This window comes from Euleptes europaea, chromosome 9, assembly GCF_029931775.1.
Source record: "Euleptes europaea isolate rEulEur1 chromosome 9, rEulEur1.hap1, whole genome shotgun sequence".
NCBI classification, from domain to species: Eukaryota; Metazoa; Chordata; class Lepidosauria; order Squamata; family Sphaerodactylidae; genus Euleptes; species Euleptes europaea.
Window position 1 is genome coordinate 78,281,205 of NC_079320.1, and position 13,238 is coordinate 78,294,442.

Here is a 13,238-nt window from a genome sequence, read left to right on the forward strand (position 1 = left end):
GTGCACAATCCATTACTCTCTATAAATAAAGATCTGGACTATTTCTTCTTGATCTTCTGATTTCAGAAAACCGTTCAAAGAACGAAAACCCTTCTCACTCCACTTAGCAAAAACTTTGCCACTATTGTTTTAGATATTAATACTAAAGTCCATTTAGAACAACAGATAGCCATACACTTGATGCACTATTGTCCTGAGTTACATGCAACAAGAGGCGCTTTGGCGTGTGCCTTTTTGGTGACCAAAGGGGAACCTTTCCTATATAAAGGAAACGCTCTGCCTCACTTTGCACAGGGCCCAGCCGGGCACTACCCTCTGCCTCGCCTGAGGCCTGGCTGGGTACCACCTTCTGCCTCACCTCCTCCATCTTACTTCTGTCAGAGGGCCCGCAGGTCACCTACACACCAGGAGGCATCCAGGTCCTCTCAACGAACATCCCCCCCCCCGCCTTTGAGGTAAATTAGGCTGAGAATTTGGAACCGACCCAAGGTCATCTAGTGAGTTTCCACAGCAGAATGGGAATTCAAGATCCCAGTTTGAAACTCTCAACCACTATAACACACTGGCATTTGTGTGTGTGGGGGGGGGGAGCCTGCTGTTGAACAGTAGCAAGTCGCCCAGTGGTTGCCATCCAGACTGGATCCAATGAGTCCTCCCTAAAAGGCAAAACATCCCTGGAAAAGACCCCTCTCCTTTACTTTGATAAACAAAGCCTGTTGTGATCACCTAGCAACAGACACTGAAGAAATCAGTTCCTTAAAACTGGGCTACCCCTTTTCTCATTTTTTAAAAGAACCATGTAAAAAAAAAAATAGTTTTCAGATTTTTCTGCAAACCTCGAGTGTTTTTTTAGGTTTGTAAAAAGATCTGTATTGTCTGGTCACTGGCCCAGTCTCCAGATTTAAGTATTCTCAGATTTGGACGACTCGGCTATAGGAATATACAAGTGGGGGCCTGTGATACGTGTGGGTATTCTCCCCCATCACTGCCACTGGGCCCAGCGCAGACCCAGCCTCTGCCCCCAGGCCACCAAAGCTTGTTTCCCTCCCCCCCCCCGCCATGACCGACCAATCGACACCGGCAAGCTCTGCATGGCTCCGAGCCTGTGCCACTGGGCCCACAAAGGCTTCTCCACCCCCAACTGACCCTGGTGAGCCCCACGTGGCTTCTGGCCTCCACTGCCTGGCCCGTCGAGGCTTCCTCCGCACTGTCGATGGCAAGCCCCGTGTGGGTCCCAGGCATTGGGCCCGCCAAGGCTGGTTCCCCCCCCAGCCCCCACCGACACCAGTGAGCCCCGTGCAGTTCCTGGCCTCTGCCACCATGGCACTGAGGCATCTCCCTCCCCACCCATTAAAAATGTTGGTGAGCCCCTTCAGGCCTGGTCAGCCCTGCACAGTTCTGCAGTGCCCCCCCCCAAATGGCTTCCTGATGCTGCCACTCAACAGAGGAGGAGGAAGGCCCATTGTCTGCGCATCCACAGACATTGGGGGGGGGGATTTAAACACCCAATGAGCCCCCCCAAGCTTGCAGAACTATCTGCAAACTTTACTGCAGATGAGCTCCCATGGACTATTAGAATTAGAATGATGGGACTCCAGTCTATTGCAATGGCTACTGTATATGTATCACCTTCCTTTTACTGGGTTGTCTTTTACCTTTGCAACCCACTTTCTGCATTTTGGTACGGCCATGCCTTAGACACTTTTTTTCTCGTTTGTGTTTTGGTTTTTGTTGTTGTTTGAGTCCTATTGCATCGCCTATTAGAGGCCCTTGCAGTCTGAGCAAACTGTCATTTAAAATTTGATAATCTACCTGGAGCCCCACCAGAAAGGTGTGTTATAAATGAAGTAAATGAAATGAAATAAAATAAAATAAAATAAACTACTGAAGGGTAAAGCTGGACAAAAGAGACAAGAACAGGAAATGATGAGACTAGTTCATCATCACCACCACCACCACCTTCATTACACATTTACCAGACCACAGTTATAAAACAAGATTACAAAAACCAAATAGTCTGTAGAAGCATTTAAAATAACATGGTTAGTAACACTGTCAAGGAGCAAGTACAAGCAGTGGAGAAAAAAAGATCATCATCATCATCACCTTTATTAAGCGTTTACCACACCATAGTTATAAAACAAGATTACAAAAACTAAACAGTCTATAGGAGCATTAAAATAACATTGTTAGTAACATTGTCTGGGAGTGCATACAAGCAGTTCGTGCATCCTTGATACAGCTAGCAGGTTATCTGGCTACTTGTTGAGTAATAAAAGAATTTCTGTCTGATAAAAGATACACCACCGACGGCGGGTCTGAGAAACCATGAGCACTCAACAGCAAAGGTCTGACATAAACATTCCTTGGCCTCAAGTAAAACTTACAGTGTGGTAAGACATGAATTAAGTGTTCAGGTACCCCAACCATGCATGGGCAACACCTGTCGCTAAGAGGAATTCTCTTATATCTACCATATAAAATGGCTGATGGAAGAATATTAAACCTGGCAGGCATAAATGCTCTGCAGACATCAGGTGATTCCAAATGAGATAAGGAAGCTGGAACAACACCATGAAACATAGGAGAACAATGTCTGATCGCTAAAGAAAATAACGTTTTCATTTCTATATCTAGCAAATGCTGACACAGCAATCAAAGAGTCTGCTCTTTGGCAAGCAGCAAACGAGAGTCGAAAGATGGTGCAACCCCAGTAAGCAGAAGAACAGACTTTATTGAGTCATTCCAAAGCAGCTGATGCCAGAAGTATGAGCAACTAACCGCATTTTATTGAGAGAGTATATTCGTCTCTCTTATTTGAATTCCTGTGCAGTATATTTTCACTGATACATTCACAGCCTATTCCTGAGCTGTGCAGGCGAATGTTGTTTGGAGGGCCCGTGCCAGTGTCCGCGCCATGGGCGCCAGCGCCCAGGCCACTTGCGCTGCCACGGCCAGCACGGATGCCAGCGTTGGGGTGCGGATGCCAGCCTCTCTGCACTGCTGCAGTTAGCACAGCAGCACGGCTCTGGGACACCAACTCAACTCCCCACCGCCGGCATTCCGGGGGGGGGGGGGCGTTCCCAGGTCGTTTTCAGGGGCGGAGCCACCTTTAGGCAGCTTCCTAACACCCTTTCAGGCCAGGAATGCCCCCTTTTCCCTTATTTGCATTTACGCCACCTTTTTAGGTGGTGTAGCCCCATGGAACGCTATAGAGTGGTTCCACGGGGTTTGCAAGGGTAGCTTTCTGCCTTCGGGGGGGGAGGCTGAATCCTCCTTTGGAAGCAGTGCAGCAGTGCTGCCTCCAGCACAGCCCCTACCCTCAGGAATCAACTGCCCGCCAGGTTTTCACAGACTATTAAGCAACCCTTGATTACACAGCATGCTCAGACAGCATGCTCAACAGCCTTGCAAACAGCCACTCACCAAGCCATCTGTGGCAAGAAGGGATCCCCTTCTGATGAGCACACAGGGAAGCTTTTAAAAACTCCATGCAGGGCCTGGGGTTGAGGATTGCAGTGTAAAATTCTAGGAGAGGGAGGTATGGCTAGTGACTTTTGCAAATTCATTTGCAAGGCCGATAAAAAAAAGGCTCCTATCTCCCTCTCAGAAAAGGCCTCCCAAAAGAAGCCCATTCCTAGCTCCACATGACAAATGCTCCTCTGCTGCTCTAATGAACAGAAACACCTTTGTGTAACATTGTACAGAGCCTATTTATAAGCACCGCTTAGAAACAGGTTAGCTATTGTACTGGAATTTACATACAGCCATCACCCAACCACATTGTTATCGGCTCTCCCATCTTACCTCTGGCTGATTGGAAACATTCAGAATTAGAGCCCACAACTCAGCTCGAAGTGAAGTCGGGCATCCCTGTCGGATGTATTGTCGGGCAGCTGCACTATCCTGCTCTGTTAAAACTGAAAAAGATTTGGATGTTATGAGTATGTACAAACAATATGTAAGCAGTATGTTTCAAGGATGTATATATTTCATTAAAAGGTCCCACTTCACGTGTCTTCAAGCTGATGTAAAATGGCCAGAAAGCCCTTTTTTTTTAACTATCTATCCAATACAGGCCTATAATATGCACACACACAGAGTGTAGAAAGGGTCTTGGACACAAGTTTGTATCCTTGAATCACACAAAAACGTTTAAGGTTGGAAGGATGTTATAAATCTAGGGATGCTTTTGAACATAGTCACGTTTATTCATTCACAAAATTTCTACCCATCTTTCTGCCCTCATCAGGGACACCAGGGCAGCTAACAGATTTAAAAAATACATTTAAAATGTCATAAAAACCAAACAAAAACACACCATGTAACTGATTAAAACCAACGGTAAAATGTGTGCGTTATGTGCCATCATGTCACACCCACAGGGTTTTCAAGGCAAGAGATGAACAGAGATAGTTTGCCATTGCCTGCCTCCGTGTGGGCTGAGAGAGAGTTCAGAGAGAACTGTGACTGGCCCAAGGTCACCCAGCAGGCTTCATGTGGAGGAGGGGGGAATCAAACCCAGTTCTCCAGATTAGAGTCCACCACTTTTAACCACCATACCACGCTGGCTCAAAAAGTATAATACACATACAAAAAAATAAAAACAATACCTAAAACATAGGGCAGGAAGGTGGTATCACTGAGGGAAACAAGTCTTCACCCACTGGCAGAAGACAGCAAAAGGGATGGACAAGTCTTCTTGGGGAGAGAGTTCCAGAGTTTTGGTGTCATGACCAAGAAGGCCCTCTCCCAGGTTGTCACCCACCTAATCTCAGAAGGTGGAGGCACCTGAATCAGGGCACTGCAAGATGACCGTAGCAGACAGGTAGGTTTGTAAGGAAGCAGGCATGCAGGTCTCAAGCCACACAGTGTTTTAAAGGTTAATACAAACACCTTGAATTGTGAGCAGGAGGAGAAGGAGAATTGGTTTTCATACCCCACCTTTTCTCTACCTTTAAGGAGTCTCAAAGTGGCTTACAATTGCCTTTCACTCCCCACAACAGACACCCTGTGAGGTAGTTGGGGCTGAGAGAGTTCAGAAAGAACTGTGACTAGCCCAAGTTCATCCAAGCAGGCTTCAAGTATAGGAGTGGGAAATCAAACCCGGTTCACCAGGTTAGAGTCCACTGCTCTTAACCACTACATTACGCTGGCTACAGACTGGTAGCCAATTTACACGGGTCAAGACTGGAACAATATGGTCCCTATGACCCACTCCAGTCAACATCCTGGCGGCAGTATTCCGAACACTTCAAGGGCAGCCCCACTTGCAGTAATCTAATTCTGGATGTAAACAAGGATTACACCACCGTAGCCAGATCTTTTCTGCCCTGGAAAGGCCACAGCTGACTATCCAGTCAAAACTGTTGTTGTGATATTGTAATATTAACCAGAACACAATTATATTGTGATATGTCAGCAGCTTTAAACCTCCCATTATTTTTCAAGAATATGCTTTGACCTGTAAGCATTGGCTACTAAACTGTTTGGTGTGGATTACCAATGCTAATTCAGATAACTTTATTAGCAGTAGTACTTTAAAATTTCTGTATGCACACTTCAAGTATATCCCGAGTATGTTAAAGCAATCTAAAATCACTTCATTACTATCCCTGACCTACATGTAAGACCTAGGCTATCACTATACGTGCTTTCACACCTGCCAAATAATGCATTTTCAAGCCACTTTCAATGCACTTTGTTATCTGGACTTTACTGCGTGAAACGGCAAAATCCACGTAAATTATTGTTAAAGTGCATTGAAAGTGGACTGAAAGTGCATTATTTGGCAGGTGTGAAAGCATCCCTCGTTCATTTGTAGTTTCAGAGCCATTATAGTGTAGTAGAGAGAGTGGCAGATTAGAACCCTGGGCAACCCAGGTTCAAATCCCCATTTATATCATGGAAGCTCTCTGGAAGGCCTTGCCCACACACACATGCCCCGCAAACTCTCAACCTGGCCTATCTCACAGGGTTGTTGTTGCAGAAACATGGAGGAGGGGAGAATGACATTCTAAAAGCCTCTCCGAGTCCCAACTGGGGAGAAAAGCAGGATATAAATAAGTGAAATGAAAATGCATAGCTTGGATGCAAATCCTCAGCTACACAAGCAGAAGGCTTTTGCCTATTTTTTTGCCCTCAGTAATTCCCTGGCACCTTCCCAAAAGCTTTCTTTTAGGGATCTACACGGCGGAATCTTTGCAGATTATTTCGCAAAGGCTGGGCATCTTTGCCTACCTATATATCCATCAGACCATCACCGAACAGGCAGATTTCTTCCTTTCTCCCATTTTCACCAGTGTAAACCTGACCCGGTGCTTGCACAGGGGACCTTTACCTTTTTTTAAAACCCTGGTTGCATCCAACTCTATATATGCACAATACTGCATTACTCTAACAGAAAAGGTTACACTCCCATCTGTCATGATGATGGATGGCTCCAGACCCATTATCAATTTAACTCCCATCTTAATTTGATGACTTTTTCACAGTAAAAAATAAATTTATACTGGCAGATGTAGCGCCTGCATTTGCCCTGACCTGGATGGCCCAGGCTAGCCTGTTCTCTTCAGATCTCAGAAGTTAAGCAGAGTCTTTCCTGGTTAGTTCTTGCAAGTCTGTTCATCTCTTGCCTTGAAAACCCTACAGGGTCGCCATAAATCGGTTGTAACTTGAAAGCACTTTTCACACACACAGCTCCTGCATTACAGATGTCCGCATTAGCGTGAGGACCAGTTCACAGTAATGGCCTTATTGATGTGCATACTCCAAAACAGGAAAATATTCCTAGAATCAAAAATGAAAAATATTTGTGACTGGTCACAGAAACTCCTCAGCAATTACGGTAAGAGATTCCTGCTCATAAGTCTTCCCCCACATTCATTAAGCTTTTAAAGGATGAGATTTCAGCTCATTAGGAGGAACACAGTTGAGAACATTTCTGATCTTTGCCTAGATGAAGTAAGAAATTATGCCTCAAATCAGAGAAGCTGAACTTCAGTGTTAAATAACAATGCATGTGCCACTTGATGCCGTCTGATGGAATAACTTTGGTTAAGCCAAAGTCAGTATATGCAAAAAAGCTGGAAAGAGTTAATACAACATAAGGCATCCTAGAGGTCCAATTTAGAGAAATTCCAACTTTATATCCAGAGTAGTAGGGAAGTCCCACCCTATTCAAAGGAAGTCCAAGATGGTAAGTTTTAATTTCATAAACAGAAACCCTCTCAAAAATGACTCAAATCTCTTCAAGGGGCTTAAAAAGTTATTGAGATCAATAATACAAGCTGAGAGAATGCATATCACATAGTACAAAATTTGCACCCAAGAAGGAGCCCGTGTGAATAACAATTACAGTCAAGGAACCTAAAAAAGTAAGGTTTCCTATTAAAAAATGGAAGCCTTGTACAATTGAAAACAACAAACAAACACTGGCAAAAACTAATGTAAGTCGGTAACAGGGCAAGAACCATATTGCTAAAATTAGAGTGACAAAAACTAAAAATTACTTTAAATGCATCAGAATTAGGAAACCAACTAGGCAGTGGGTTTGAAGAACAATTCTTTCCATAGTGCAGAAGATACTAATGCCCAAACTACTTTTTATACTGGAGGGTCTCTGAAGAAACAACCATGGAGACATATAAAGTTCTAGAGCGAATGGACAAAATCAAAGTTAACAAGTCACCAGACCCATGCTGCATTCACCAGAGTTCTTAAAGAAACTGTTGATCTCCCTAATCAAATGCGTAATTTCTTACTTAATCAGTCTTCTTGCCAAAGGAATGTAAAGTGGCCAATCCAACTCCAAATTTCTAAGAGTGTTCCAAGGACAGTCAGAAATTACAGGCCAGTTAGTCCAATATTTGTTTTGGGAAAATTAGTAAGAAGTATTATTAAAGAAAGAATTATTAAACATATAGAAGAGCAAGAATCAGCAAAGAAAATCATGCCTCAATAACCTGTGTCAACAAAAACGTATATACAGACACTGTATACTTAGATTTCCAAAAATCTTTTCATGAGATAAATTTAGCAGCCACGAGACAAGCGGCAAGAGCCTCTTATGGATAAAGAACAGACAGGTGGGGATAAGAGTAAGCAATTCTCACAACAGATGGAAGTATGCCACCCGATCTCCCAAATGGCCCCCCGGGGAGAAGTTATTTGCTTCATTTTGGAGATGCACATCCATGGAAAACTGCACATACACCCCCGAAACGGGGCAAATAACGATCACCTCCCTGGGAGTTTCCGCTCGGGAAAACTTCTTAGAGCCCCTCCTTCCATCATGCCGCAAGCCCAAAGCTGAACTGGGCTGCTGCAAACTTTTTAAAAGCCATTCCCTACAGCAGCTTTATCTTTTTCTTGGATAACTGTGATGTACAAGTTCCTTCTTCTATATTCTGTAGAATGGTGGGCAAATAAGGACAAGGTTTTATTCTTTAACATTTAATGTCACCCATCTTACTAGACCCTCAATTGGTTCCTATGCATAGGTGTCATACAGGGAGGACAGAGATTATCTTTTAAGATAGCTGAGCGAACTTGCAGCAATGAATTCATGGCTGGAGTCAAAGAAAAGATCCAAGGCTGCAGGCTAGTCTTGTGAATTGCTCTGGACTGTGTGTGAACTCAGGGCTCAAAGCTCTCCTCAACCAGAAGAAGAAGAAGAAGAGTTGGTTTTTATACCCCGCTATTCTCTACCTTTAAGGAGTCTCAAAGCGGCTTACAATCTCCTTCTCTTCCTCTCCCCACAACAGACACCTTGTGTGGTAGGTGGGGCTGAGAGAGTTTGGAGGGAACTGTGACTGGCCCAAGGTCACCAAGCAGGCTGCATGTGGGTTCCCCAGGTCAGAGCCCACTGCTCTTAACCACTGCACGACACTGGCTCCCAGAGAAGGGAACAGTCACAGGCTTCACTTTAGAGTATCCCTCGGGGAACTGAGAACAGAGTGGAAGATTTTACTATTGGGTACGATTTGGATATGTTTACTGTTTGGGGCTGAAGAAAAGATTTGAAACGGCCATCCCCCACCTTTTCCCAAAAAGTGTGCTTTTGGGATAGTACCTACTATTGGACTTTTTGAAGAAAATACAACATTTACTTGAAAGAACATGGATATTGGTGCATTGAGACTGCACCTTACTTAGATTGTACATACTGTATATAACTTTGATTGTTCTTATATGTATCATTCACTCTTGTATTGTTGATGTTACATGTGTAAGCACCAATAAGAATTTTTTGCTACTTTTGTACTGGAGACTCCATTGCAGATTTTCTAACCATTGGTATTGGCACGGAGGTACCTATTTTGTATTGTAGCCTCCAGGTATTAGCTGGAGATCTCCTGCTACTACAACTTATCTCCAGCCGATAGAGATCAGTTCCCCTGGAGAAAATATCCGCTTTGGCAATTGGATTCTATGGCACTGAAGTCCCCCCACTTCCCAAAACCCACCCTCCTCAGGCTCCACCCAAAACCTCCCACCAGTGGCAAAGAGGGACCTGGCAACCCTACCTATCATCCTGTTCCCTCAAATTACTGTATTTGTGCTCTTGCCCTCTTTAAATTTAATTTGATTTATTGGATGTACAGGCCGCTGTTTCCCAGCCAAGGGAGGAAAAAGTTTAATGAATGCATTTAAACCGTAACTCCGCAAGGACCTTTTTCTTTCAGAAGGCGGGACAAAGATGGCAGATGGTTCAAGGGACACAAAACCCACCGGACATAAATGTTGAAAGCCTCCATTGTATAAAGGGGAAGGGGGTTTTGTTCTGCAGTTTTCTAGTTCAGATGGTACCCATTTTAATTTTCCTCCACCTCCTGACTGAGGCACAAAAATTTAATCTTGCCCTCCCAAGTAAAGGTTGATGATACAGAAAGGCAGCAAACAGGAATGGGAGCAGACATACCATCGCGGATGCTATTTTGCTGATTCCTAGCAAGGTGCAAAACAAACCAGGCATAACTAAAGTGTGGCTGTAGGCCAAGCTAATCAGTGTTCCCTGGCTTGAGCAACTGACATGAATGTTAAGGCTATCCAATTAGCAGCAAATGAAAGGTAGCTCAGTAGTGACAGATGCTTTGTTTAAAAGCCGTCTGGGATCACGAAGCAGCTTCTGTTCAATCTGAACTCTGAGGCCTCAAGTAAGTCAAGGCATTTCTTTGGGAATAAAGGCGAGATGGGTGCCATCCAGGGAGAGTGCTAAAGAAAGGAGGAAAAGAGAGGATCATAAAGAAGAATGCCAGAACAGAGACACTCAGGAGTGGTTTAGTGGTGTGATGTAGTGGTTAAGAGCGGTGGACTCTGATCTGGAAAACCGGGTTTGACTCCCCATTCCCCCACATGAACGGTGGAGGCTAATCTGAAGAACTGGATTTGTTTCCCCACTCCTACACATGAAGCCAGCTGGGTGCCCTTGGGCTAGTCACACTCTCTCAGCCTCACCTACCTCACAGGGTGTCTGTTGTGGGGAGGAGAAGAGAAGGTGATTGTAGACTGGTTTGATTCTTCCTTCAGTGGTAGAGAAAGTCGGCATATAAGAACCAACTCTTCTTCTTAAAAAATGGAAGGAGAATTGTTCCTAATACCTTGCCACTTCATTGTAAGAGAATGCAAACAGTTCTTGTTGATTAAGAAACATTACGATCATCAAATGCCCCCAGAGAACATTAAGATCACCAAAATACTAATCTGCTGGTGGTCCCTGGCCCAAAGAGTGTCTGGCTGGCCTCAACCAGGCCCAGGGCCTTTTCTGCCCTGGCCTCTGTCTGGAGGAATAGCCTCTCCAGTGAGACCAGGACCCTGCAGAACCTTAAGGATTTCCGCAGGGCCTGCAAGACAAAGCTATTCCACCAGGCCTATGGTTGTCAGCTACGGTTTCTTTTCCATCAATGCTTGCCTCCCTACCCTCCCCCACACAAATTTATTACTATTATGTGGGGGGGGGGGGGCTTTGACTGCCCACAGGCCCTACTGTGGCCTATATGTCACAATTAAGTGTGCCATCTAAAATGCACTTATCTCTATTTACTGATTTCATGGGGCAGGTTTGTAATCATTGTTTTAGCAAAGTTTTTACTGTGTTTTATTATAGAAATTATAAGATTGTGTGAGCCAACCTGAGCCCGGCTTTGCTGGGGAAAGCGGGATATAAGCTTAATAAAATAAATAAAAAATAAGACAAACTTTCAATATGGAACTCACTGCACACTCTGAAAGAAGAGGCAGAAGTAGAGAGCCACTGTTTCTGTTCCAGAAGAAGCCAATTTCCTTTAACCAAGAGGAAGGAAACTTTCCATTTCACAGGTACAATAATTACTTGTTGGTACGGGGATGGCTACACACCCCATCCTGTGGGGTAACTCAGTGCTGCAGTATTCATTCAGTTCAGCGGCAACAATTAACCATCCATCTGAATTAAGATTATATCATCTTCTGATGCATAGACATAAACCACATTAAGACTAATGAACGTTCATTGTTTATGGAAGGTAGAAGAGACTGGTGATTTTTCAATGACATTCAGAACAGGAATCCAACTCTTTGGCATAAAGCTGCGTGTGTGTCTCTGCATGCGCGTGTTTCCCAATTTGTTTTTAATAAACCAGCTGTGCGGTCTTTATCTGGAAACCCCTGGCAAGTCTGAACAAAATAAACCAACAGAGATTCTTGAACGCTTGCAATTTGTTACAGCCATTATCTGACTCTTACCTTTTTGGCCAATACGTATATGTTCGTTTTCAAAGAGTTCTGCGAGATCAAGCAAAAAATAAGGTGCAAATTAAAAACAACTTTTGATGCTTTAACATGAAAATACTCGATTCAGCTATCAGAATTACTCCTTTATGCGGAACATTGTAGTAATAATGGCAAGGTTGAATTTTGGCTCGTCAAGTTCTTATTTCCTCATTTCTTTTTATTTGGAAACATGGCACCATACATGGAACAGAACATATTCTTCCAATGTGCGCTTAAATGCTTCTCAGAGTTTCCACTTCAGAAAAATGGCACCCATATGTCCCTCCAAATTGCTTTTTGAACCCCTACCCTCCAGTCTGAAATGCAATTCACAGCAAACCAGGCTACTTCTCTTTTCTTGCCCATAATTTCTTTCTTTTCCTCAAAGGTATTCCTATTTTAAATTTGTGTTTTTCTCTCCAATCACACAGATTGAATAATTTGCCTTAATTTTCAAGACTCCATTGAACCTTCAATGAAATCTGGATAGCTCTTATGGCCTTTTAAGTTGCCCTTCCATGGTTTTGTGATGATTTGCATTCAATATAAAAAGACCAAGATGAAGTTAACAGCAATATTATTAAGTTCACACAATAATAATTTTTATATCTGTAAGGTTATTTCTATCACTAGACGGGCACCATTTCCAAGCTGCAAATATATTGGCTGCAATTTAGGCAAAAAGATGTAAAGAAAGAGCATATTAATTAATTTAAGTTAGACAACATTTCATCAGAAGACAACACTCTAATTGGTTTACTGATCAGCGGTGTATCAGTTGGGTGAAATAGACCAAGGTGATCTTTGGAACACACACAGTACTGGAGAATGAGAATTCAGTGCTGCAATAAAATAAGTAATCTCTAAAGTATCACAATATTTTTTTACTTCTTACCAATACAGATTATTAAACCCAGCTACTTTTCAGGAACTGTATCTGTGGTGTTTATTAATAGATGACATTTCATTCTCAGAGAACAAAATCAAGCATCATATAAATTACGGGGGGGGACGGGACACCAGCCATGCAAAATTCAATACAGAGGCTTACATCTATATGTAATTGAGAATCCCCAACTGTATTGTGTCATATAACAACTGTTAGTTCTTTGAAACATATTGACAGACTCTCACATACACAAACCACATTTGTTGTGTGAAGCATAATGCCTAATTCTGAGTGAGGCAGTTAACATGCATCTAGGCTGAACCCCTTCAGATTGTAAGTATGCATAGAGAGCTAGCATGTCTGAAAGAAGGCTATGCTACAGCTCTTGTTCACAACACCTAGGTTCTTATTCACGGGAAATTTCCCTTGCAAGTAACAGCATTCAATCATGTAACCCCCTCAACCTAGTCTCTGATGTGGTATGGTCAGACATGGATCACTGAAAACCATGTTCCCAAAGATTCACATGAATTCCATATCTTCAGGTGCCCCTGCCATCTGAGGCTATATATGGGCGGCAACCCAAGAAAGGGCCTTC

General features: G+C 43.5%; 1 protein-coding gene across 1 annotated transcript in view; it reads right to left on the reverse strand.

The window, feature by feature from the left end:
- The window catches only part of TBC1D19 (TBC1 domain family member 19), a 97,675-nt gene that overhangs the window by 52,846 nt on the left and 31,591 nt on the right, over nt 1-13,238 (reverse strand). Inside the window, exons 10-11 of the mRNA XM_056855384.1 lie at nt 11,725-11,763; nt 3,808-3,920 (exon numbers count right to left, since the gene is read on the reverse strand). Of these exons, the coding sequence (XP_056711362.1) occupies nt 3,808-3,920; nt 11,725-11,763 (152 nt within the window). The remainder of the gene's footprint in view (nt 1-3,807; nt 3,921-11,724; nt 11,764-13,238) is intronic.